Source organism: Cherax quadricarinatus, chromosome 86 (genome assembly GCF_038502225.1).
Source record: "Cherax quadricarinatus isolate ZL_2023a chromosome 86, ASM3850222v1, whole genome shotgun sequence".
NCBI classification, from domain to species: domain Eukaryota; kingdom Metazoa; phylum Arthropoda; class Malacostraca; order Decapoda; family Parastacidae; genus Cherax; species Cherax quadricarinatus.
Window position 1 is genome coordinate 11,846,256 of NC_091377.1, and position 23,535 is coordinate 11,869,790.

General features: G+C 39.3%; 1 protein-coding gene across 3 annotated transcripts in view; it reads right to left on the reverse strand.

The window, feature by feature from the left end:
• VhaSFD (V-type proton ATPase subunit VhaSFD) overlaps nucleotides 1-23,325 on the reverse strand; it is a 111,373-nt gene extending 88,048 nt beyond the window's left edge. The window contains exons 1-2 of one of the 3 annotated variants that reach the window (XM_070103641.1): nucleotides 23,169-23,286; nucleotides 10,289-10,483 (exon numbers count right to left, since the gene is read on the reverse strand). In XM_070103641.1, the coding sequence (XP_069959742.1) occupies nucleotides 10,289-10,367 (79 nt within the window). In that variant the 5' untranslated portion in view covers nucleotides 10,368-10,483; nucleotides 23,169-23,286. Of the gene's footprint in view, nucleotides 1-10,288; nucleotides 10,484-23,168 lie in introns of all 3 variants that reach the window. The other 2 variants (XM_070103642.1, XM_070103643.1) reach the window with 2 other exon arrangements.
• Between the last annotated feature and the right edge of the window lie 210 nt (nucleotides 23,326-23,535).

A 23,535-nucleotide genomic window follows, 5' to 3' on the forward strand; every position in this document is an offset into this window, starting at 1 on the left:
TTGTTTGGAAGGGAAATCTTCCTCCATAAGACTTCAGGTATCAAAGCCCTCTCTGGGGTTATTACCCTCCCTGCCTGCTGCACTCCTTGCCTCCCCTCCACACTCCCTGTTTCCCTGCTACACTCCCTGCTACACTTCCTCCCCCAATGCTACACTCCCTGCCTGCCTGCTACACTTCCTCCCTCCATGCTACACTCCCTGCCTGCCTACTACACTTCCTGCCTTCCTCCCACACTCCGTTTCCCTGTTATACTCCCTGCCTCCCTGCTACACTCCCTCCCTCCATGCTACACACCCTGCCTCCCTGCTACACTCCCTTCCTCCATGCTACACTCCCTGCCTGCCTGTTCGTAGGTTCGAGTCTCCTTCAGCCAGAGATCAGTGTTTATATATATATATTATATTTTTTTTTTTTTATTTTTCAACAAGTTGGCCGTCTCCCACCGAGGCAGGGTGACCCAAAAAAGAAAGAAAATCCCCAAAAAGAAAATACTTTCATCATCATTCAACACTTTCACCACACTCGCACATTATCACTGTTTTTGCAGAGGTGCTCAGAATACAACAGTTTAGAAGCATACACATATAAAGATACACAACATACCCCTCCAAACTGCCAATATCCCAAACCCCTCCTTTAAAGTGCAGGCATTGTACTTCCCATTTCCAGGACTCAAGTCCGACTAAATGAAAATAACCGGTTTCCCTGAATCCCTTCACTAAATATTACCCTGCTCACACTCCAACAGATCGTCAGGTCCCAAGTACCATTCGTCTCCATTCACTCCTATCTAACATGCTCACACACGCTTGCTGGAAGTCCAAGCCCCTTGCCCACAAAACCTTCTTTACCCCCTCTCTCCAACCCTTTCGAGGACGACCCCTACCCCGCCTTCCTTCCCCTATAGATTTATATGCTTTCCATGTCATTCTACTTTGATCCATTCTCTCTAAATGACCAAAGCACATCAACAACCCCTTTTCTGCCCTCTGACTAATACTTTTATTAACTCCACACCTTTTCCTAATTTCCACACTCTGAATTTTCTGCATAATATTTACACCACACATTGCCCTTAAACAGGACATCTCCACTGCCTCCAACCGTCTCCTCGCTGCTGCATTTACCACCCAAGCTTCACATCCATATAAGAGTGTTGGTACTACTATACTTTCATACATTCCCTTCTTTGCCTCCATAGATAACGTTTTTTGACTCCACATATACCTCAACGCACAACTCACCTTTTTTGCCTCATCAATTCTATGATTAACCTCATCCTTCATAAATCCATCCGCCGACACGTCAACTCCCAAGTATCTGAAAACATTCACTTCTTCCATACTCCTCCTCCCCAATTTGATATCCAATTTTTCTTTATGTGGATTAAAGTAAAGGTTGGATGCGAGAAGTGGGTCATAATAAGTGTGTATGCACCTGGAGAAGAGAGGAATGCAGAGGAGAGAGAGAGATTTTGGGAGATGTTAAGTGAATGTATAGGAGCCTTTGAACCAAGTGAGAGAGTAATTGTGGTAGGGGACTTGAATGCTAAAGTAGGAGAAACTTTTAGAGAGGGTGTGGTAGGTAAGTTTGGGGTGCCAGGTGTAAATGATAATGGGAGCCCTTTGATTGAACTTTGTATAGAAAGGGGTTTAGTTATAGGTAATACATATTTTAAGAAAAAGAGGATAAATAAGTATACACGATATGATGTAGGGCGAAATGACAGTAGTTTGTTGGATTATGTATTGGTAGATAAAAGACTGTTGAGTAGACTTCAGGATGTACATGTTTATAGAGGGGCCACAGATATATCAGATCACTTTCTAGTTGTAGCTACACTGAGAGTAAAAGGTAGATGGGATACAAGGAGAATAGAAGCATCAGGGAAGAGAGAGGTAAAGGTTTATAAACTAAAAGAGGAGGCAGTTAGGGTAAGATATAAACAGCTATTGGAGGATAGATGGGCTAATGAGAGCATAGGCAATGGGGTCGAAGAGGTATGGGGTAGGTTTAAAAATGTAGTGTTAGAGTGTTCAGCAGAAGTTTGTGGTTACAGGAAAGTGGGTGCAGGAGGGAAGAGGAGCGATTGGTGGAATGATGATGTAAAGAGAGTAGTAAGGGAGAAAAAGTTAGCATATGAGAAGTTTTTACAAAGTAGAAGTGATGCAAGGAGGGAAGAGTATATGGAGAAAAAGAGAGAAGTTAAGAGAGTGGTGAAGCAATGTAAAAAGAGAGCAAATGAGAGAGTGGGTGAGATGTTATCAACAAATTTTGTTGAAAATAAGAAAAAGTTTTGGAGTGAGATTAACAAGTTAAGAAAGCCTAGAGAACAAATGGATTTGTCAGTTAAAAATAGGAGAGGAGAGTTATTAAATGGAGAGTTAGAGGTATTGGGAAGATGGAAGGAATATTTTGAGGAATTGTTAAATGTTGATGAAGATAGGGAAGCTGTGATTTCGTGTATAGGGCAAGGAGGAATAACATCTTGTAGGAGTGAGGAAGAGCCAGTTGTGAGTGTGGGGGAAGTTCGTGAGGCAGTAGGTAAAATGAAAGGGGGTAAGGCAGCTGGGATTGATGGGATAAAGATAGAAATGTTAAAAGCAGGTGGGGATATAGTTTTGGAGTGGTTGGTGCAATTATTTAATAAATGTATGGAAGAGGGTAAGGTACCTAGGGATTGGCAGAGAGCATGCATAGTTCCTTTGTATAAAGGCAAAGGGGATAAAAGAGAGTGCAAAAATTATAGGGGGATAACTCTGTTGAGTGTACCTGGTAAAGTGTATGGTAGAGTTATAATTGAAAGAATTAAGAGTAAGACGGAGAATAGGATAGCAGATGAACAAGGAGGCTTTAGGAAAGGTAGGGGGTGTGTGGACCAGGTGTTTACAGTGAAACATATAAGTGAACAGTATTTAGATAAGGCTAAAGAGGTCTTTGTGGCATTTATGGATTTGGAAAAGGCGTATGACAGGGTGGATAGGGGGGCAATGTGGCAGATGTTGCAAGTGTATGGTGTAGGAGGTAGGTTACTGAAAGCAGTGAAGAGTTTTTACGAGGATAGTGAGGCTCAAGTTAGAGTATGTAGGAAAGAGGGAAATTTTTTCCCAGTAAAAGTAGGCCTTAGACAAGGATGTGTGATGTCACCGTGGTTGTTTAATATATTTATAGATGGGGTTGTAAGAGAAGTAAATGCGAGGGTCTTGGCAAGAGGCGTGGAGTTAAAAGATAAAGAATCACACACAAAGTGGGAGTTGTCACAGCTGCTCTTTGCTGATGACACTGTGCTCTTGGGAGATTCTGAAGAGAAGTTGCAGAGATTGGTGGATGAATTTGGTAGGGTGTGCAAAAGAAGAAAATTAAAGGTGAATACAGGAAAGAGTAAGGTTATGAGGATAACAAAAAGATTAGGTGATGAAAGATTGAATATCAGATTGGAGGGAGAGAGTATGGAGGAGGTGAACGTATTCAGATATTTGGGAGTGGACGTGTCAGCGGATGGGTCTATGAAAGATGAGGTGAATCATAGAATTGATGAGGGAAAAAGAGTGAGTGGTGCACTTAGGAGTCTGTGGAGACAAAGAACTTTGTCCTTGGAGGCAAAGAGGGGAATGTATGAGAGTATAGTTTTACCAACGCTCTTATATGGGTGTGAAGCGTGGGTGATGAATGTTGCAGCGAGGAGAAGGCTGGAGGCAGTGGAGATGTCATGTCTGAGGGCAATGTGTGGTGTGAATATAATGCAGAGAATTCGTAGTTTGGAAGTTAGGAGGAGGTGCGGGATTACCAAAACTGTTGTCCAGAGGGCTGAGGAAGGGTTGTTGAGGTGGTTCGGACATGTAGAGAGAATGGAGCGAAACAGAATGACTTCAAGAGTGTATCAGTCTGTAGTGGAAGGAAGGCGGGGTAGGGGTCGGCCTAGGAAGGGTTGGAGGGAGGGGGTAAAGGAGGTTTTGTGTGCGAGGGGCTTGGACTTCCAGCAGGCATGCATGAGCGTGTTTGATAGGAGTGAATGGAGACAAATGGTTTTTAATACTTGACGTGCTGTTGGAGTGTGAGCAAAGTAACATTTATGAAGGGATTCAGGGAAACCGGCAGGCCGGACTTGAGTCCTGGAGATGGGAAGTACAGTGCCTGCACTCTGAAGGAGGGGTGTTAATGTTGCAGTTTAAAAACTGTAGTGTAAAGCACCCTTCTGGCAAGACAGTGATGGAGTGAATGATGGTGAAAGTTTTTCTTTTTCGGGCCACCCTGCCTTGGTGGGAATCGGCCGGTGTGATAATAAAATAAAAAAATCACCTTACTCTTTTCTATGTTCACTTTCAACTTTCTACCTTTACACACATTCCCAAACTCATCCACTAACCTTTGCAATTTTTCTTTAGAATCTCCCATAAGCACAGTATCATCAGCAAAAAGTAACTGTGTCAATTCCCATTTTGAATTTGATTCCCCAAAATTTAATCCCACCCCTCTCCTGAACACCCTAGCATTTACTTCTTTTACAACCCCATCAATAAATATATTAAACATCCATGGTAACATTACACATCCCTGTCTAAGACCTACTTTTACCAGGAAGTAGTCTCCCTCTCTTCTACACACCCTAACTTGAGCCTCACACTCATAAAAACTCTTTACAGCATTTAATAACTTACCACCTATTCCATATACTTGCAAATTCTGCCACATTGCTCCTCTATCCACTCTATCATATGCCTTTTCTAAATCCATAAATGCACTAAAAACTTCCCTACCTTTATCTAAATACTGTTCACATATATGCTTCAATGTAAACACTTGATCTACACATCCCCTACCTACTCTGAAACCTCCTTGCTCATCCGCAATCCTACATTCTGTCTTACCTCTAATTCTTTCAATTATAACCCTACCGTACACTTTTCCTGGTATACTGGTATACATATATATATACAGGAAGGCCCCGCTTTACGGCGTTTCACTTTATGGCGTTCCGCTAATACAGTCATTTCAAATTATGACCAAAACTCGCTATACGGCTCCCCCCACCTGACTTTCTAATACGGTCACTGCGCCCCACCTTGTTTGTTTACATTCTTCGTGAGCTCAGTAAGCACTAAGTCTCTCCATTTTGTCTGGAAACTCCAAAATTTCAAATGTTTTTAAAAGTTATTTCATATTTTATATATACTCTGATAATTATACTTATGTATACCTGTACTTAAATAAACTTACATACTGTGCTGGCATGCAGGTACACATTAAAATCAGTAAGAGTGTCTTATGTCTCCAGACGTCATATTAGTAATGATAATAATAATCATCGTCTCATTTAAATGTCGTATATTACGTTAAATACACATTTTCATTAATCCATCTATATTTTTTCAAAATCATATAATAAACACTATACATAACATAAAAAGATGTTAAATACACCCCACAATAGAATAAATAAAGATAAATATGAGATGTGGTAGCAGACGACTTGCACAAGTGACGCCATATTAGAAATGATAATAATAATCACCGAGTCTCATTAAATGTTGTATATTACGTTAATATACACATTTTCATTAATCCATCCATGATATTTTTTTCAAAATTATATAATAAACACGATACATAACATAAAAAGATGATAAATACACCCTACAATAGAATAAATAAACATAAATATGAGATGTCGTAGCCAGATAACTTGTACAAGTGATGCCAAGAATAACATTTTCTCTAATCTAACACAAGAGAAAATGTGTTACTGGGGGTAACTGTAGAAAATTATTCCTTTCGTATGTATGTAAGTAAGTTTATTCAGGTATACACAAATACAGTTACATAGATTATCATACATAACAACATATGTGTAGAGAACCTAGGATAACCCAAAAAAGTCAGAGTGACTTATTTCCATTGCCTTCACTCAGAGCATCATTTCTTCTCAAAATGATGTTACATAAGAATGGGAGTGTTCTTCTTTATTTATTCTACCGTATCAGTGTAGAGACAACCTGTACACAATGTAACTTGTACACAAACCAGACGTGTACACTGTTTACAAAACTTACCTTCGCCTGGTTTGTTTATATAACTCTGCGCCTGTCCTCTCTCATGCACTCATTCTTTCTCTCTCTCATTTATTCGTTTTATCTCATTTACTTACTCCTGACCCTACATTAAGACTACAAATATTTTAAGGTAAGTAATGAGTGAACTGTATATACATTTTATCGCTCTGGGATAAAAGAGAGTGCAAAAATTATAGGGGGATAAGTCTGCTGAGTATACCTGGTAAAGTGTATGGTAGAGTTATTATTGAAAGAATTAAAAGTAAGACGGAGAATAGGATAGCAGATGAACAAGGAGGCTTTAGGAAAGGTAGGGGGTGTGTGGACCAGGTGTTTACAGTGAAACATATAAGTGAACAGTATTTAGATAAGGCTAAAGAGGTCTTTGTGGCATTTATGGATTTGGAAAAGGCGTATGACAGGGTGGATAGGGGGGCAATGTGGCAGATGTTGCAAGTGTATGGTGTAGGAGGTAGGTTACTGAAAGCAGTGAAGAGTTTTTACGAGGATAGTGAGGCTCAAGTTAGAGTATGTAGGAAAGAGGGAAATTTTTTCCCAGTAAAAGTAGGCCTTAGACAAGGATGTGTGATGTCACCATGGTTGTTTAATATATTTATAGATGGGGTTGTAAGAGAAGTAAATGCGAGGGTCTTGGCAAGAGGTGTGGAGTTAAAAGATAAAGAATCACACACAAAGTGGGAGTTGTCACAGCTGCTCTTTGCTGATGACACTGTGCTCTTGGGAGATTCTGAAGAGAAGTTGCAGAGATTGGTGGATGAATTTGGTAGGGTGTGCAAAAGAAGAAAATTAAAGGTGAATACAGGAAAGAGTAAGGTTATGAGGATAACAAAAAGATTAGGTGATGAAAGATTGAATATCAGATTGGAGGGAGAGAGTATGGAGGAGGTGAATGTATTCAGATATTTGGGAGTGGACGTGTCAGCGGATGGGTCTATGAACGATGAGGTGAATCATAGAATTGATGAGGGGAAAAGAGTGAGTGGTGCACTTAGGAGTCTGTGGAGACAAAGAACTTTGTCCTTGGAGGCAAAGAGGGGAATGTATGAGAGTATAGTTTTACCAACGCTCTTATATGGGTGTGAAGCATGGGTGATGAATGTTGCAGCGAGGAGAAGGCTGGAGGCAGTGGAGATGTCATGTCTGAGGGCAATGTGTGGTGTGAATATAATGCAGAGAATTCGTAGTTTGGAAGTTAGGAGGAGGTGCAGGATTACCAAAACTGTTGTCCAGAGGGCTGAGGAAGGGTTGTTGAGGTGGTTCGGACATGTAGAGAGAATGGAGCGAAACAGAATAACTTCAAGAGTGTATCAGTCTGTAGTGGAAGGAAGGCTGGGTAGGGGTCGGCCTAGGAAAGGTTGGAGAGAGGGGGTAAAGGAGGTTTTGTGTGTGAGGGGCTTGAACTTCCAGCAGGCATGCGTGAGCGTGTGTGATAGGAGTGAATGGAGACAAATGGTTTTTAATACTTGACGTGCTGTTGGAGTGTGAGCAAAGTAACATTCATGAAGGGATTCAGGGAAACCGGCAGGCCGGACTTGAGTCCTGGAGATGGGAAGTACAGTGCCTGCACTCTGAAGGAGGGGTGTTAATGTTGCAGTTTAAAAACTGTAGTGTAAAGCACCCTTCTGGCAAGACAGTGATGTAGTGAATGATGGTGAAAGTTTTTCTTTTTCGGGCCACCCTGCCTTGGTGGGAATCGGCCAGTGTGTTAATAAAAAAAATAATGAGTGTACTGTGTGTGTATTTTAATTTTTATTGTTTTTAATGCCTAGTGCTATTGCTAACTTAATACAGTGGACCCTTCACCAGCGATGACATCGATTAATGATAAATCTGACTAGCGATACATTTAAATGCAAAAATTTTGCCTCAACTAGCGCTTAAAAACCCGACCAGCGCTATTCGTTCCGTACCATACGCGTCCACTTTGGCCTGAGCGCGCCTCGCTTGTCCCTTGGGTGTCAGTGTTTACAAGCCAGCCAGCCACCGCGGTCGCTTCCAAACATACAACAACTGGAACATTTCATATTATCACAGCCTTTGTAGTGATTGCACCTGCAAAATAAGTCACCATGGGCCCCAAGAAAGCTTCTAGTGCCAACCCTACAGCAAAAAGGGTGAGAATTACTATGGAGATGAAGAAAGAGATCATTGCTAAGTATGAAAGTGGAGTGCGTGTCTCTGAGCTGGTCAGGTTGTATAATAAACCCCAATCAACCATCGCTACTATTGTGGGTAAGAAAACGGCAATCAAGGAAGCTGTTCTTGCCAAAGGTGCAGCTGCTGCTGCACCACAGTCAGCTGTTGTTGTTCCTGCACCACCATCAGCTGTATTACTCGAAGATGTGGAGAGAGTGTTGTTGGTGTGGCTTAACGTGAAACAATTACCGAGAAACGATTAACCCCGGAGGGTTAGCCACCCAGGATAACCCAAGAAAGTCAGTGCATCATCGAGGACTGTCTAACTTATTTCCATTGTGGTCCTTAATCTTGTCCCCCAAGATGCGACCCACAACAGTTGACTAACACGCAGGTGAACAGGAAAAAATGCCTGGAACTAGTGCTCATATTGGTGAGGTTAGTGGGGAGGATGTGGAAGAGTTGGTGGAGGAGGACAATGAAGAACAAACCACTGATGAGCTGCTAGATCATCTTCAACAGTAAGAGGCCACACCTGAGGAAACTGCTTCGGAGGAGGGGAGAGAGAAATTGAAGAAGTTGCCTACTTCAAAGATCAAGGAAATGTGTGCAAAGTGGTTTAAAGTGCAAACCTTTTTTGATGAAAATCACCCTCACACAGCTATTGCAAGCCGTGCTGGTGACTATTACACTGACAATGTTGTGAAACACTTTAGGATAAAGGAACGAGAGGTACAGGCCTCTATGGACAGATATGTTGTGTGACAGAAGTCCAGTGACTCTGAAGCTGGTCCTAGTGGCATTAAAAGAACAAGGGAAGTAACCCCAGAAAAAGACTTGCTGCCTCAAGTGCTAATGGAAGGGGATTCCCCTTCTAAACACTATCAAGATCAACGGTCTCCCCTCCTCCCATCCCATCAATCATCACCAGATCTTCAATAAAGGTAAGTGTCATGTAACTGTGCATGTCTTCTTCAGTTTGTGTGTATTAAAATTAATATTTCATGTGGTAAAAATTTTTTTTTTTCAATACTTTGGGGTGTCTTGCACGGATTAATTTGATTTCCATTATTTCTTATGGGGAAAATTAACTTGACTAACGATTATTTTGATTAACGATGAGCTCTCAGGAACGGATTAATATCGCTGGTTGAGGGTCCACTGTATATGTTAGTGTAAATTTGCCTGGCATTTATATGCATTTATAAGTGGAAAAAATGGCTTTCTGCTTTCCGGCAGTAGCCCGGAACCTAACCTGCCAAATAAGTGGAGCCCTGCTGTACATGCATGCTAACAATAGTCCTAAATTAAACCTATGATATCTTCGGCAGTTATAATACTGCAAACCAACCCGCACATATCAGTGTTCAAGGACAATGTCAGGTGGCTAAGCAAGCATAATGATGACATTTAGCACCTTATTAGAATCATTAAACACTAAATTAACAAGGAAGAAAACCACAACCACACCCACTGGAAACTGCCCCAGTTCTGTATCTAAAAAATAATTCATTCTACCCCAGTCCGGACTTTTCTCAACCATCTTCCACATAAGCATATTCAATGGGAGAACCCATAACACAGACCAAGCAGCCTCTGGCAAGATCCTGAGCACACTGAACCAGGTCACTAGTCCGAGTCTAAGCCTCAAAGGATGCCACGATACAAGCTGAGCTAAGCACTAGCCCACCAAGAGGCAGATACATTAAAATAAATGCAAGTTCATCAAGACTATTAAGCCAAGAATGCTAGGTTAAGCATTGTGAATAAGCACTCAAGAGTACTATTGATTCACAGCATGTTAGATTAGCTTTTCACAGCACTTGAGAAAGATGTTTAGCTTCAAAGGGAGATCAACCATAATTATCTAGCTTCAAAGACTACCTACTCTGAGTACTCATTTGTAGCAGGCATGTCATTACTTCTGCCCAAAGCACTAATATAATAGAGTTTTAATTAGAAATTTCTACAGAATTAAATACATCAAAGTGCAAGGTGTGTTGACTTATGAATTAGCCTACAAACTAAGAGGAATCACAAAAGAGGAGAGTGATAAGCCTCGCTTCATGCTATCTCTCACTTCTTTTTAGGCAGGATTTCACTTTGGAGTGAACAGTCCTGCCCAGTGGCACGCAGGAGACAACCATTAACACCACCATTTCCAGACGAAGTTTCACCAGAGTGTTCTGTGGCCTTGACGGGCATAGTTAAGAAGGAATGAATTCCGGTTCTGAGGTGATGACAATATGTACTGTACAAAACATCATTGATGTAACTGTAAAGAAAACAATGACTTATATAACCTATACAAAAACACATGTGTACCAGAAATAACATGAAAACTGCATTATTAAAACTGTACCTTACACTGGCTGCAATGTATGTAATGAGTTACAATGCAATACTTCCAATGCATAAAAAAATAATACAGAGAAACTGATCTCAAAGGTAAAGTATTCATATGACATACAGTAGTCAATACAATACTACTGTACTAACAACTACTTATCTTGTGATATTAGAGGACAGTTAATGATGACAAAACATACAAAATATACTATCAAATGTACAGTAACACATGTCCACACAGCATGTTCAATATAACATGAATGAAATAGTTTCCAAATCATATTTCCCACCTGCCTGCAATTAGCCCAGAGGCAATAGTAACCCATAAAGTTCAAGGATATCTACCTGGATGACTAACAACAAACTCACTACTCTTACCATTGACAAGATCTTGTACATGATGTTTCAGAACAGAGCTACAAATATCCAACTAAATGTTATGATTAACGGTTCTCCCAGTGCAAGACAAAAACGAAGGGAAATTCCTTAGTCTGGTCCTTGACAGCAACTTGAAATTCAACACTTACATTTAGCGCATAACAAAAAAAGTATTAAAAGCAGCTGGCATCCTCTCTAAGACATGTTACTATGTACTGCAAACAGCACTACTTACATTAAACTAATCCCTAACCCACCCCTACCTTGCCTATGCTATTTGTGCCTGTGGATCCACTAATGCAAATCATCTAAAGCCAATAGTAACTCAACAAACAGCAGCTGTATGAATGATCATCCAGTCTATTGTCAGACAACACACTCCCCCACTCTTCAAAAGTCTAAACTTACTTAATATGCATAAAATTCACTCATACTACTGTGTATACTACATATACAGGACAATCAACTCTAATGTTAATCCTCTTCTTAAATGCTTTCTCGACAGCTGCAACAGAACTCACAGGCATAAAAATCTCTACAATATTTTACATGTCATAAGAACATAAAAAAGGAGGAACACTGCAGCAGGCTTGTTGGCCCATACTAGGCAGGTCCTTTACAATCCTTCCCACTAACAACATATTTGCCTAACCCAACTTTCAATGCTACCCAAGAAATAAGTTTTGATGATACTATTTACTCATTATGCAAGTCTCACTCAAATCCAACCCCTCTCACAAATGTATTTATCTAACCTAAATTTGAAACTACCCAATGTTTTAGCTTCAATAGCCCTACTAGGCAAATTGTTCCACTCATCAACTACCCTATTTCCAAACCAATACTTTCCTATATCCTTTTGAAATCTAAACTTACCTAATTTGAATCCTTTATTGCAGGTTCTTTCTCGAAAGGATATCCTCAAAACCTTATTTATATCCCCTTTGTTAATACCCATCTTCCACTTATACACTTCGATCATGTCTCCCCTCATTCTTCGTCTTACAAGTGAATGTAGCTTAACCCTTTCAGGGTCAGTCTCGTAGATCTGCGGCTTTACATTCAGGGTCCAAACCGTAGATCTACGCCATGAGCTCAGCTCACTCTGATAAACTGTGAGTGGTAAATTTGGGCCTAGATATGAGAGAATACATCTATGTGGTATGTGTGCACCACATAAAACAAATCCTGTAGCACACTGTGTATGAGAGGAAAAAAACTGAAACTGATTTTCGATTAAAACAGCAACTTTGTAGTGTTTTTTGTACGTTTTTTATATTTGTATTTGCGATTTCTTGGTCTCATTTGATAGAATGGAAGACATATTACAGAAACAGAGATAATTTTGATTGGTTTTAGCACTGGCAATGGCTTGAAACTGAGCTCAAAGTAGCGGAAATGTTAAATTTTTGCCGATGTTCAAGAGTAAACAAACGACCTCACACGTCTAATACACGCCAGCTGGTGGGTCTACATACATTCACAAATGTGGTGATGATATTTATACAATTATTACAATATTGCATAACAGAAAATCTTTTATTTTTTGGTGTGAATAAAAATTCATTATGTGAATAAAAATCAAAATGGAATTTATTTGTAAAGCCTGAAAACGTAACTAATGAACAGAGGAAATGTTAGTTTAGTGCCAGGAATACCTGCATTGTTTATTCTGGACCCTATTTTGAAATTGGAATATTTTGAACTTTGTGTTAAATTGGCCAAATTACCAATTTCCAATCACTTTTATTTTGTAGTTGAAACAGTTGACTTGGCGATTTCTTGTGCTCAATCGATAGAATAGAAGTAATACTAGTGAAATAGCTAAGAATTTGATCAACTGGAATAATGTAATTGGCCTAAAATGGGAGTCAAAGTCGGCAAAATCACCGATTCATAAATATCACTGACACATCAAAATTCGTGAGAGCATAATTTAGTCAATTTTCCATCAAATTTCATACTTTTTGTTTTATTACCTTCAGAAAAAAATTCTCTACCATTTCATAAGAAAAAATAAATTTTTTTTTTTTTTTTAATTCTTGGACACTGGGGCACCACTTCAGATTTTGGCCTCGGACCCTGAAAGGGTTAAGTCTCTTCAATCGTTCTTCGTATGGAAGATTTCTAATGCTATGTATTAATTTGGTCATTCTTTGGTGAATGTTTTCTAGCGAATTTATATCCATTCTGTAATATGGAGACCAGAACTGAGCTGCATAATCCAGGTGACGCCTTACTAATGATGTATAAAGCTGCAAAATAACCGCTGGACTTGTGTTGCTTACACTTCTAGACATAAATCCCACTAATCTGTTTGCTTTTTTATGTACGTTTAGGCACTGCTGTCTCGGTTTAAGGTTGCTTCTTACCATAACCCCCAAGCTCTTTTCACAATCTGTATGACTAAGTTCTATGTTACTTAACTGATGAGTACTAGGGTTATGGACACTCCTGAGCTTCAGAACCTTGCATTTATCTACATTGAACTGCATCTGCCACTTTTCTGACCAGGAATTGAGTTTGTCTAAACCCTCCTGAAGTTTCGTGACATCTACGTTTGAATCCTACCTATCTTTGTGTCATCAGCGAATTTGCTCATATCACTAGTAATTCCCTCATCAAGGTCATTGATATATATATTATAAACAACAACAGGCCCAAGACTGATCCCTGTGGAACGCCACTTGTTACAGATGACCACTCGGATTTAACCCCATTTAACCCTTTCAGGGTCCCCAGGCCCTCTCTGAGACTTGTTCTCAGGGTCTCCAAATTTAAAAGAAAAATTATTTTTTCTTAGGAAAAGATAGAGAATCTTTTCCCGATCATAATGACACCAAAAGTATGAAATTTGATGGAAAACTTATGGAATTATGCTCTCACGAAGTTAGCGGTCTCGACGATGTTTATGCATCGGCGATTTTGCCCACTTTGAGCCCTATTTTCGGCCAATTCCACTGTACTAGTCGACAAAAATCATAACTATTTCGCTAGAACTCCATTTTTTTCTATCGAATGAGTACAAGAAACTACCCATTTACCAATTTCAACTATCCAATAAAGTGGTCAGAATTTAGCAATTTTGCCAATTACACACAAATTTCAAAAGATGCCAATTTCTGAATAGGGTCCAGAATAAACAAAAAAAGACATTCCTGGCACTAAAATAACAAGTTCTCTGTTCATTAGTCACATCCCCAGGCCCCTCTTATATTTCTTTGGCTTTCCACTTTGAATTTTTATTCTCACAAAAAATAGAAGATTTACTGTTATGCAGACTACTGCATTAGTGTAGAAATGGTATAATATCAGCGCACTTGTGAAAGAATATTAGACTCACCAGTTGACGTGTATTGGACACTTGGCATGATTTGTTTACTTTTGAACTTTGGAAAAAAACAAACATTTCTGCTACTTGAGCTCAATTTCAAGGTACTTTTCATTGTAAAACCAGTCAAAATCATCTCAATTTCTGTAATATGTCTTCCATTCTATAAAATGAGACCAGGAAAACTAGAATACAACAATAAATACCATACGAAAATACAGTGCAAAGTCGCTGTTTTAATCCAAAAACACGGTCAAAGTTTTTTTTTCTCATTACGCATTGTGTGCTGCAGGATTTTTTTTATACTGCGCACACTGAGCACATAGACCCATTCTTTCATATGTAGGCCTACCAATTTCTCTCACTAGATTTGAGGGCGCTAGAATTTAGGCATACTAGTACTACGTCAAAAACCCTTTGGCGTAAGCCGTACTAGTACGGCCGAAACCCTGAAAGGGTTAAGCACTCTCTCTGCTTCCTATTGGTGAGCCATGACTCGATCCATGACAGCACTTTTCCCTCAATGCCATGAACTGCCACTTTCTTTAACAGTCTCTGGTGCAGTACTCTATCAAAAGCCTTGCTAAAATCTAAATAAACAACATCAAATTCTTTATCATGATCAACTACCTCAAAAGCTTTACTGAAGAAGGTTAATAAATTAGTTATGCAGGAACGGCCCCCCTCATGAATCCATGCTGAGTATCATTAATCAAGCTATGCTTATCAAGATGGCTTCTTATATCAGCTATAATTGACTAGTAATTTGCCTACAATTGAGGTTAGGCTTACTGGGCGGTAATTTGACTTTAAAGACTTGTCCCCTGCTTTAAAAATAGGAATTACATTAGCCATCTTCCACATATCAGACACTACACCTGTTTGAAGAGAGATATTAAAAATATCAGTCAATGGTTCACAAAGTTCCACCTTACACTCTTTAAGAACCCTTGAAAAATGTTCATCAGGGCCTGGGGATTTATTTTGCTTTAATCGGTCTATCTGTTCGATAACCATTTCGCTAGTGACTATGATATTGCATAATTTATCATCTTCAGGCCCACTATAAAAACTAATTACTGGGATATTGTTAGTGTCTTCCAGCATGAAAACCGAGAGAAAATAATTATTAAGAATAGAGCACATTTCATTCTCTTTGGCAGTAAGATGCCCAGATTGAAGATTGAGACACAAATAACCCGCACATAAAAAAGAGAAGCTTACGACGACGTTCCGGTCCGACCTGGACCATTTACAAAGTCACACTGTGACTTTGTAAATGGTCCAAGTCGGACCGAAACGTCGTCGTAAGCTTCTCTCTTTTATGTGCGGGTTATTTGTGTATCGTTCCAGTCATGGTATTGTTCCTTTTTTTGTTATTTAAGACTGAGACACTTATGCAACATATGGGAATCTTTATTTAGGAAACATTTCGCCACACAGTGGCTTCATCAGTCCAGTACAAAGCAGAAAGGTGTAAGGAGAGGAGGAGTTTGAGGAAATCAGTCCCTCAGCCTGGAGTCAATGTGTTCAGTCCATCAATCTTGTAGAATGTACAGCAGAGGGCCGTAGACATGGCTTATATACTGTAGTCAGGTGAGGCGAAGCAGGAGGCGGGGTCATAGTGGTACCATCCACTAGTCGAAGTAGGTCTTCATCCAAAGGTTAGACAAGTTTGAAGAATTCTTTGTATCAAGATCCCATGATGATGCAGTGTCTGACAGTTGTGATGAATGGTTTTGAAAACCGACAAGTTGAAGATTGAGACACTCATGCAACATATGGGAATCTTTATTTAGGAAACATTTCACCACACAGTGGCTTCATCAGTCCAACACAAAGCAGAAAGGTGTAAGGACTGAATTGGACCAATGAAGCCACTGTGTGGAGAAACGTTTCCTCAATAAAGATTCCCATATGTTGCATAAGTGTCTCACTCTTCAACTTGTCGGTTTTCAAAACCATTCTTATCTCTAACTTTTGTTCTATAAACCTGGAAAAAACTTTCTGGGTTAGTTTTTGAATCTCTAGCAACTTAAATTTCATAGTCCCGTTTAGCTTTTCTTATCCCCTTTTTAACGTCCCTCTTAACCCTTTCAGGGTCCAAACCGTAGATCTACGCCATGAGCTCAGCTCACTCTGATAAGCTGTGAGCAGTAAATTTGGGCCTAGATATGAGAGAATACATCTATGTGGTATGTGCACACCACATAAAACAACTCCTGCAGCACACAGTGCATAATGAGAGAAAAAAAACGAGACCGTAATTTTTTATTAAAACAGCGACTTCGCAGTGTTTTTTCATATATTTTTTATAGTTGTATTTGCAATTTCTTGGTCTCATTTGATAGAATGGAAGATATACTACAGAAATAGAGATGATTTTGATTGGTTTAAGTATTGGAAATGGCTTGAAACTGAACTCAAAGTAGCGGAAATGTTAAATTTTTGCCGATGTTCAAGAGTAAACAAATGACCTGACAAGTTTAATACATGACAGCTGGCGGGTCTAATATACATTCACAAATGTGGTGATATTATTTATACAATTATTACAGTATTGCATAACAGTAAATCTTCTATTTTTTGGTTTGAATAAAAATTCATTATGTGAATAAAAAATCAAAATGGAATTAATTTGTAAAGCCTGAAAACATAACTAATGAACAAAGGAAATGTTAGTTTAGTGCCAGGAATGCCTGCATTGTTTAATCTGGACCCTATTTTGAAATTTAAATATTTAAATTTCCGGTCACTTTACTTTGTTGTTGAAACAGTTGATTTGGCAATTTCTTGTGCTCAATTGATAGAACAGAAGTAATACTAGTGAAATAGCTAAGAATTTGGTTGACTGGAATAATGTAATTGCCCTAAAATGGGAGTCAAAGTCAGCAAAATCGCCGATGCGTAAATATCGCCGACACATCAAAATTCACGAGCATAATTTCGTCAATTTTCCATCAAATTTCGTACTTCTTGTTTTATTACCTTCAGAAAAAGATTCTATGGCATTTCATAAGAAAAAATAACAAAATTATTTTTTGAAAATTCTTGGACCCTGGTGCACACTTTGAAATTTGGCCTCTGGACCCTGAAAGGGTTAATGTCAATATACTGATTCATAAGATGACCCTCACCTCTTTTGATGTGCCTTTTTTCTGTCCTAAAAGACATTTGAGCCTATTATTCATCCATTTTAGGTCATTTCTATTCGATCTAATTTCCTTATATGGGATACATGTCCTTTGGGCAGCATGTATTGTGTTAAGAAAGCTGTCATACTGATAGCTCTCTTCGTTACCCCAGTCCACAGATGATAAGTGTTCTCTAAGCCCACTGTAATCTGCTAAGCAAAAATCTGGGACCATTACTGAATTATCCCTACTATCATACTTCCATTCAATGCTAAAGGTAACTGATTTGTGATTGCTTGTGCCAAGTTCCTCTGTAATTTCTAAATTTTTAGTTTCCTCATTTGCCAAAACCAAGTCAAGCAGGTTATTTCCCTTTGTAGGCTCTGTCACAAACTGCTTCAAAAAACAATCCTGAACTACTTCTAAGAAGTTGTTTCATTCTAAATTCCCAGTCAAGAAATTCCAATCAATATGACTAAAGTTAAAGTCGCCTAGAATTACTACATTATCGTGCCTTGTGGCCTTAACAATTTCCTCCCATAGTAGTCTCTCTTAGTCCCTATCTAAGTTTGGGGGACAGTATATCACACCTAAAATCAATTTTTCATGCCCCTCTGAAAATTCTATCCCAACAGACTCTGTATGTGTTACTTTTGTGCAACAGTTCAAGTGATCCCAGACATACAGCGCCACCCCACCCCCCTTCGCGATACCTATATTTACTTGGAACAATTTAAAACCCTGAATGTGACATTCTGCAGGCATGTCCCGACTTTTTGAATTAAACCACATCTCGGTTATGGCAAATACATCAATGTTACCTGCACTAGCAACTAGTCTCAACTCGTCCATCTTATTCCTAGCACTATGGGAGGCCTGGTCGTGGACCGGGCCGCGGAGGCGTTGATCCCCGGAATGCCCTCCAGGTAGATGGGTATTAGCATAATGTATATTTAAAGACTCTCCTTTTTCTTTACCCTTCCTGCTCATTTCTGTTTTTCAACTAAACCTATTACTGTCCTTGTCACCTAGTGCCACTGGTTTTCCAATATCCACCTCATTCTGCCTATTACTAGTTCCCCTAGAGCTCATAATATTACTACACTGGGACTTCACTGTTTTCCCACCAAAACCCATACCACTAACTATTCCTAGTTTAAAGTCCTAACAGCTCCCTCCACTGCAGTTGCCAGTGCCCCCACCCCAGACCTAGATAAGTGAACCCCATCCCTGGCATACATGTCATTTCTGCCATAACATGGCAGAAATGGCATAACATGTCCGACTCAGCATGTGAAAAACACAACGTGCATAAAAGGACCTAAAATCTAGAACTCTTTGCCTGAAGATTCCAGAGTCTCCCTGTCAGCCAACCACTTCAAACCTACTGTTAAAAAACATCTTCTGTTAATGTGATCCTGACAATTTATTATGACAAACAAAGCCTAAAACTGTCTTTCATCCAATATTGTCCCTGTTCTTGTTCCATCCTTCCTTCAATTCTCATTATTACTAGAAAAGCTTTTTTCTTTGTATCAAATAGTATAAACAGAGAACCCAATGGGAAGAGGAAGAAGAAGAAAAAATAAAAAAAGAAGTCACATAATTTGACTTACCTGAGTTACCCTAGCTTAAACCTAAATAATGTATGCAATACATAGACATACGAGTGCTAATATCATGACCATTGTAAACTGTGTTTATGTATGTTTTGTAATAATTACTTAAATTAATTATATGCATCTTTAACCCTTTGACTGTTTCAGGCCCCTCTCTGAAACTGTCATTCTATGTCGCCAAATATTCAAAAAAAAAAAAAAAATTATTTTTTCTTATGAAAATGTTAAGATTATTTTTCTGAGTGTTTTAGTCCAAAAAAAAAATTTTTGCCATTGGTACTTACTGAGATATAGAGCCGTGAAGTTTGCAGAAAATGAGCCGCGTATGGCAACAGCGGCGACTGCCGCTCACCCGGTAAACTTTAGTTTACTTGTATTTGAAGGTTTGTTGTTTTTTTCACTATTTTATTTTTTCACATAACTTATGTGGCCTATGAGACCAAAGTAAGGTGCAATGTATATATATACACTCGTTGTATACAACACAATAAGCACACAAACATAATTATCAATATATTGTTTACAAAACTTGTTTACACAAACAAACAAACAAACAAACAAACAAACAATTCTTCTTCTTCTTCTTCTTCTTCTTCTTCTTCTTCTTCTTCTTCTTCTTCTTCTTCTTCTTCTTCTTCTTCTTCTTCTTCTTCTTCTTCTTCTTCTTCTTCTTCTTCTTCTTCTTCTTCTTCTTCTTCTTCTTCTTCTTCTTCTTCTTCTTCTTCTTCTTCTTCTTCTTCTCCTTCTTCTTCTTCTCCTTCTTTTTCTCCTTCTCCTCCTTCTCCTTCCTCTTCTTCCTTCTTCTTCTCCTCCTTCTATTTCTTCTTCTTCTTCTCCTTCTTCTTCTCTTTCTTCTTCTTCTCCTCCTCCTTTTTCTTCTTCTTCTCCTCCTCCTTTTTCTTCTTCTTCTTCTCCTCCTTCTTCTCCTCCTCCTATTTCTTCTTCTTCTTCTCCTTCTCTTTCTTCTTCTTCTTCTCCTCCTTTTTCTTCTTCTTCTTCTCCTCCTTCTTCTTCCTCCTCTTCTCCTTCTCTCTTCTCCTTCTTCTTTTTCTTCTTCTCCTCCTTCTTCTCCTCCTTCTTCTTTTTCTTCTTCTTCTTCTTCTTCTTCTTCTTCTTCTTCTCCTCCTTCTTCTCCTCCTTCTTCTTCTCCTTCTTCTTCTTCTCCTTCTTCTTCTTCTCCTTCTTCTTCTTCTTCTCCTTCTTCTTCTTCTCCTTCTTCTTCTCCTTCTTCTTCTTCTCCTTCTTCTTCTTCTCCTTCTTCTCCTCCTCCTCCTTCTCCTCCTTCTTCTCCTCCTTCTTCTCCTCCTTCTTCTCCTCCTCTTTCTCCTCCTTCTCCTCCTCCTCCTCCTTCTCCTCCTTCTCCTCCTCCTTCTCCTCCTCCTCCTTGTGTGCGAGTGTGTGGCTTATAATTGTTTTGAGTCAGAAGTCGGCAGCTGTCAAAGTGACATATTATCTCATTAGTCACTACCCCTACCCCTGTCAAAACAATGGGGTCGGATGCTGCTTCCCCTCCTCCATTCTATCTAATTATCTTTCTCCCTCATTCTATATCTTTCAATCTGTCTCTCTTTCTGTCTGCCTATCTCTGTCTCACAGGTACACATAAATACAAGTATACATAGTGTAAATTACCTAGGATAACCCAAGAAATCCAGACAAAGTGCTATACTCTGCTTGAAGATGTGAGTAAACGTGATGACACAGTCTTGTGGCTCTCTCTGAGACAGAGAGCTAGATGGACAGACAGGGAGCTTGACAGACAGACAAATAGACAGACAGAAATGTTTGTGTACCAGCAAAAACAAAGGGAGGCGATGGTCATGTAATATTACCCTCCTTTACGCTCATCAAAGTCAGCTCTTATCAGATGTTATCTCCCCTTATCTTGTCACTGTCATGGGGTGGACTTTTTTTTTTCTTGCTTCAAGGGAACAATATTATTACATCTTCTTCTTCCTCCTCCTCCTCCTCTTCTCCTCCTCCTCCTCCTCCTCCTCCTCCTCCTCTTCCTTCCCTCGTCCTCCTCCTCCTCCTCCTCCTCCTCCTCCTCCTCCCCCTCCTCCTCCTCCATTGCTTTTGGTCTCAAACTCCTCCAAATCATGAAATTGATCTTCACTGACACTTCCATCTGTGTTAGAGCATCACTTGGGAAGAGAAGAGTCCCAGATTTGCTGGGGAATCACATATTTCTTACCACTAGACATGCTGAAAAATGACAACTGAAATGGCATTCCCACAATGCACCACTGGCTCCCCGATTTTTTTTATATGGTGCACACTGACCATGGAGACCCATTCTCTCACATGTGGGCCTAGCAGCTTTCTCCTGCTTGATTTGAAGCTGCTAGAATTTATGCGTATAAATACGTCAGAAACATTGGCTCGTAAGACGTATTTATACGTCGGAAACAGTCAAAGGGTTAAAAATGGTCATTCTAAAGAACAGTTTAACAAAATAGATTTTTTTTTACTAATTCACAATTTGGGAAAGAAGTTGCTTACTACTTAATTAGTAATGCACTTGCCTTTCACACTAAGTGACCGTGGTTGAGTCCTCTACATGGGTGGAAGCGTTAGGCATGTTTCTCTCTTAACCTAGCAGTAAGTAGGTATGTGCTTGGATGTTAGTCTACTAGTGTGGGTTGCATCCTGGGTGTACAAGATTAAAGGAACCCAATGCAAATAAGAGACAGTCCTGGATAATGCACTGACATTCCTGAGTCATCCTTAGTGGCTAGCCTTCAGGGTTAAAAATTCCAACAAATCTTTAAGTTTTGAGGCTTGAGTTTGAGCTTTGCAATAACTTATTATGCAAGTTAAAAAATATCAAGTGGATTATGTAATGAAGACAGTTATCTTTCATTAGGATGGCAGAAAAAAATGATAGCCTAACCTAGATTTAGGAGTAATTTCTAGGTTAGATTAGGTTGGGTTACAAAAAAAAAAAATGGCAGAGCTTTCTGATTTCTCCCCTCAGACCCAAAGAATATAGTCTCCACTGCCTAATTCACTTCCTACTAGAAAATTTACATAATAAAGAAAATTGAGCCCTTAAACTCAATAAGAATCAAGAAGCTAAATTACTGAATCATTAGTGAAGGTGTCATCTACCCACCATCTTCGTACAAGGTATAAGAAACAAAATTAAAAAACAACTATACAGTACTTTAGACGTTTTCTTCAGAATTGAACTCTAACAAATATATCTGGATCAAAACAGTTCTGCCAATACTATTGGGATTGTGGACAAGTGATTTTTCTCCACATTTTGTCAGTATCACCATACCTGAATATCAAAATGGTATACAATACCAACAGGTTGGTAGGTAAGATACATAAGCAACAGTTAGGCAACTTTATTCCGAAACGTTTCGCCTACACAGTAGGCTTCTTCAGTCGAATACAGGAAGTATTCGAATGAAGAGGCCTACTGTGTAGGCGAAACGTTTCGGAATAAAGTTGCGTAACTGTTGCCTATGTATCTTACCCATCACCATACCTGTTTGCCAACCAATTCTATTTAACTTAATGAAGCCCAGTCATCTAAAATCAAGACTGGCTGTGTGTTGTGTCATAACACTCACTAGTTAGTGTTACCCCGCTCACCATCTTAGTAGAGCTCTACTAAAGACAACCTCACTTGGAAAACGTAGTGTAACAAGTTATACATAATAATACCTAAGGTTCTGAGAATATCCCTTCAAGAAAGAACTCGAAATAATAGATTCAAATCAGACAACTTTAGATTTAGCAAGGATATAGGAAAGTACAGGTTTGGAAATGTAGTTGATGAGTGGAACAGTCTACCTAGCAGGGTCACTAAGGCTACCTTTGGTAGCTTCAAATATAGCTTAGATGACTACATAAGATGAGAGGAATGATTTTAAAAGGGGTTTGCACACGAGTTAATAGGGTTATAAAAGCCTATTCCTTGGGTAGCACTAAGAATGAGTTGGGTGAATATTACTGTTAGAGGGTTTGGGTTTGAGAAGAGCTTGCTAGGAATGGGCCAGTACACTTGCTGCAGTGTTTCTCTTTTCTTATGTCCGTTTGAGAGTTCAGTAAATGAGTGATCGACAAACTAAAGAACAGGTACCTTCAAATTCTGTAACAAAAACACCTTAACGTGAATCAATCACTACATCCTACCTCTATCTATGTCCTCAGGAAGTGTTGACATCGCCATTGTGTTGTGAGACATCTTTCCGGTGGAATTTTGAGACATTTTTCCTGCAGCAGCGACCGTCCCTGACGCCAGTAAGCTTCTGAAGTCACGAGATACTCCTCCTCACATCTGCCAACCCTCCCACAGCTTCCCAAGTCTAAAACAATAAGTAGTCCTTGCTGATTTGCATATATTTAACGACCAGTATATTACTTTAATAAAATAAAAAAAATTATACTAATAGAAGAAGATGTAGTAATAATTAAATATTGTTTTAGTAATATGCTTTATGTCTGAAAGGTTGGTCATAGGATCTGTCAACCGTAAGGCTATGTTCGGAACTATTAACAT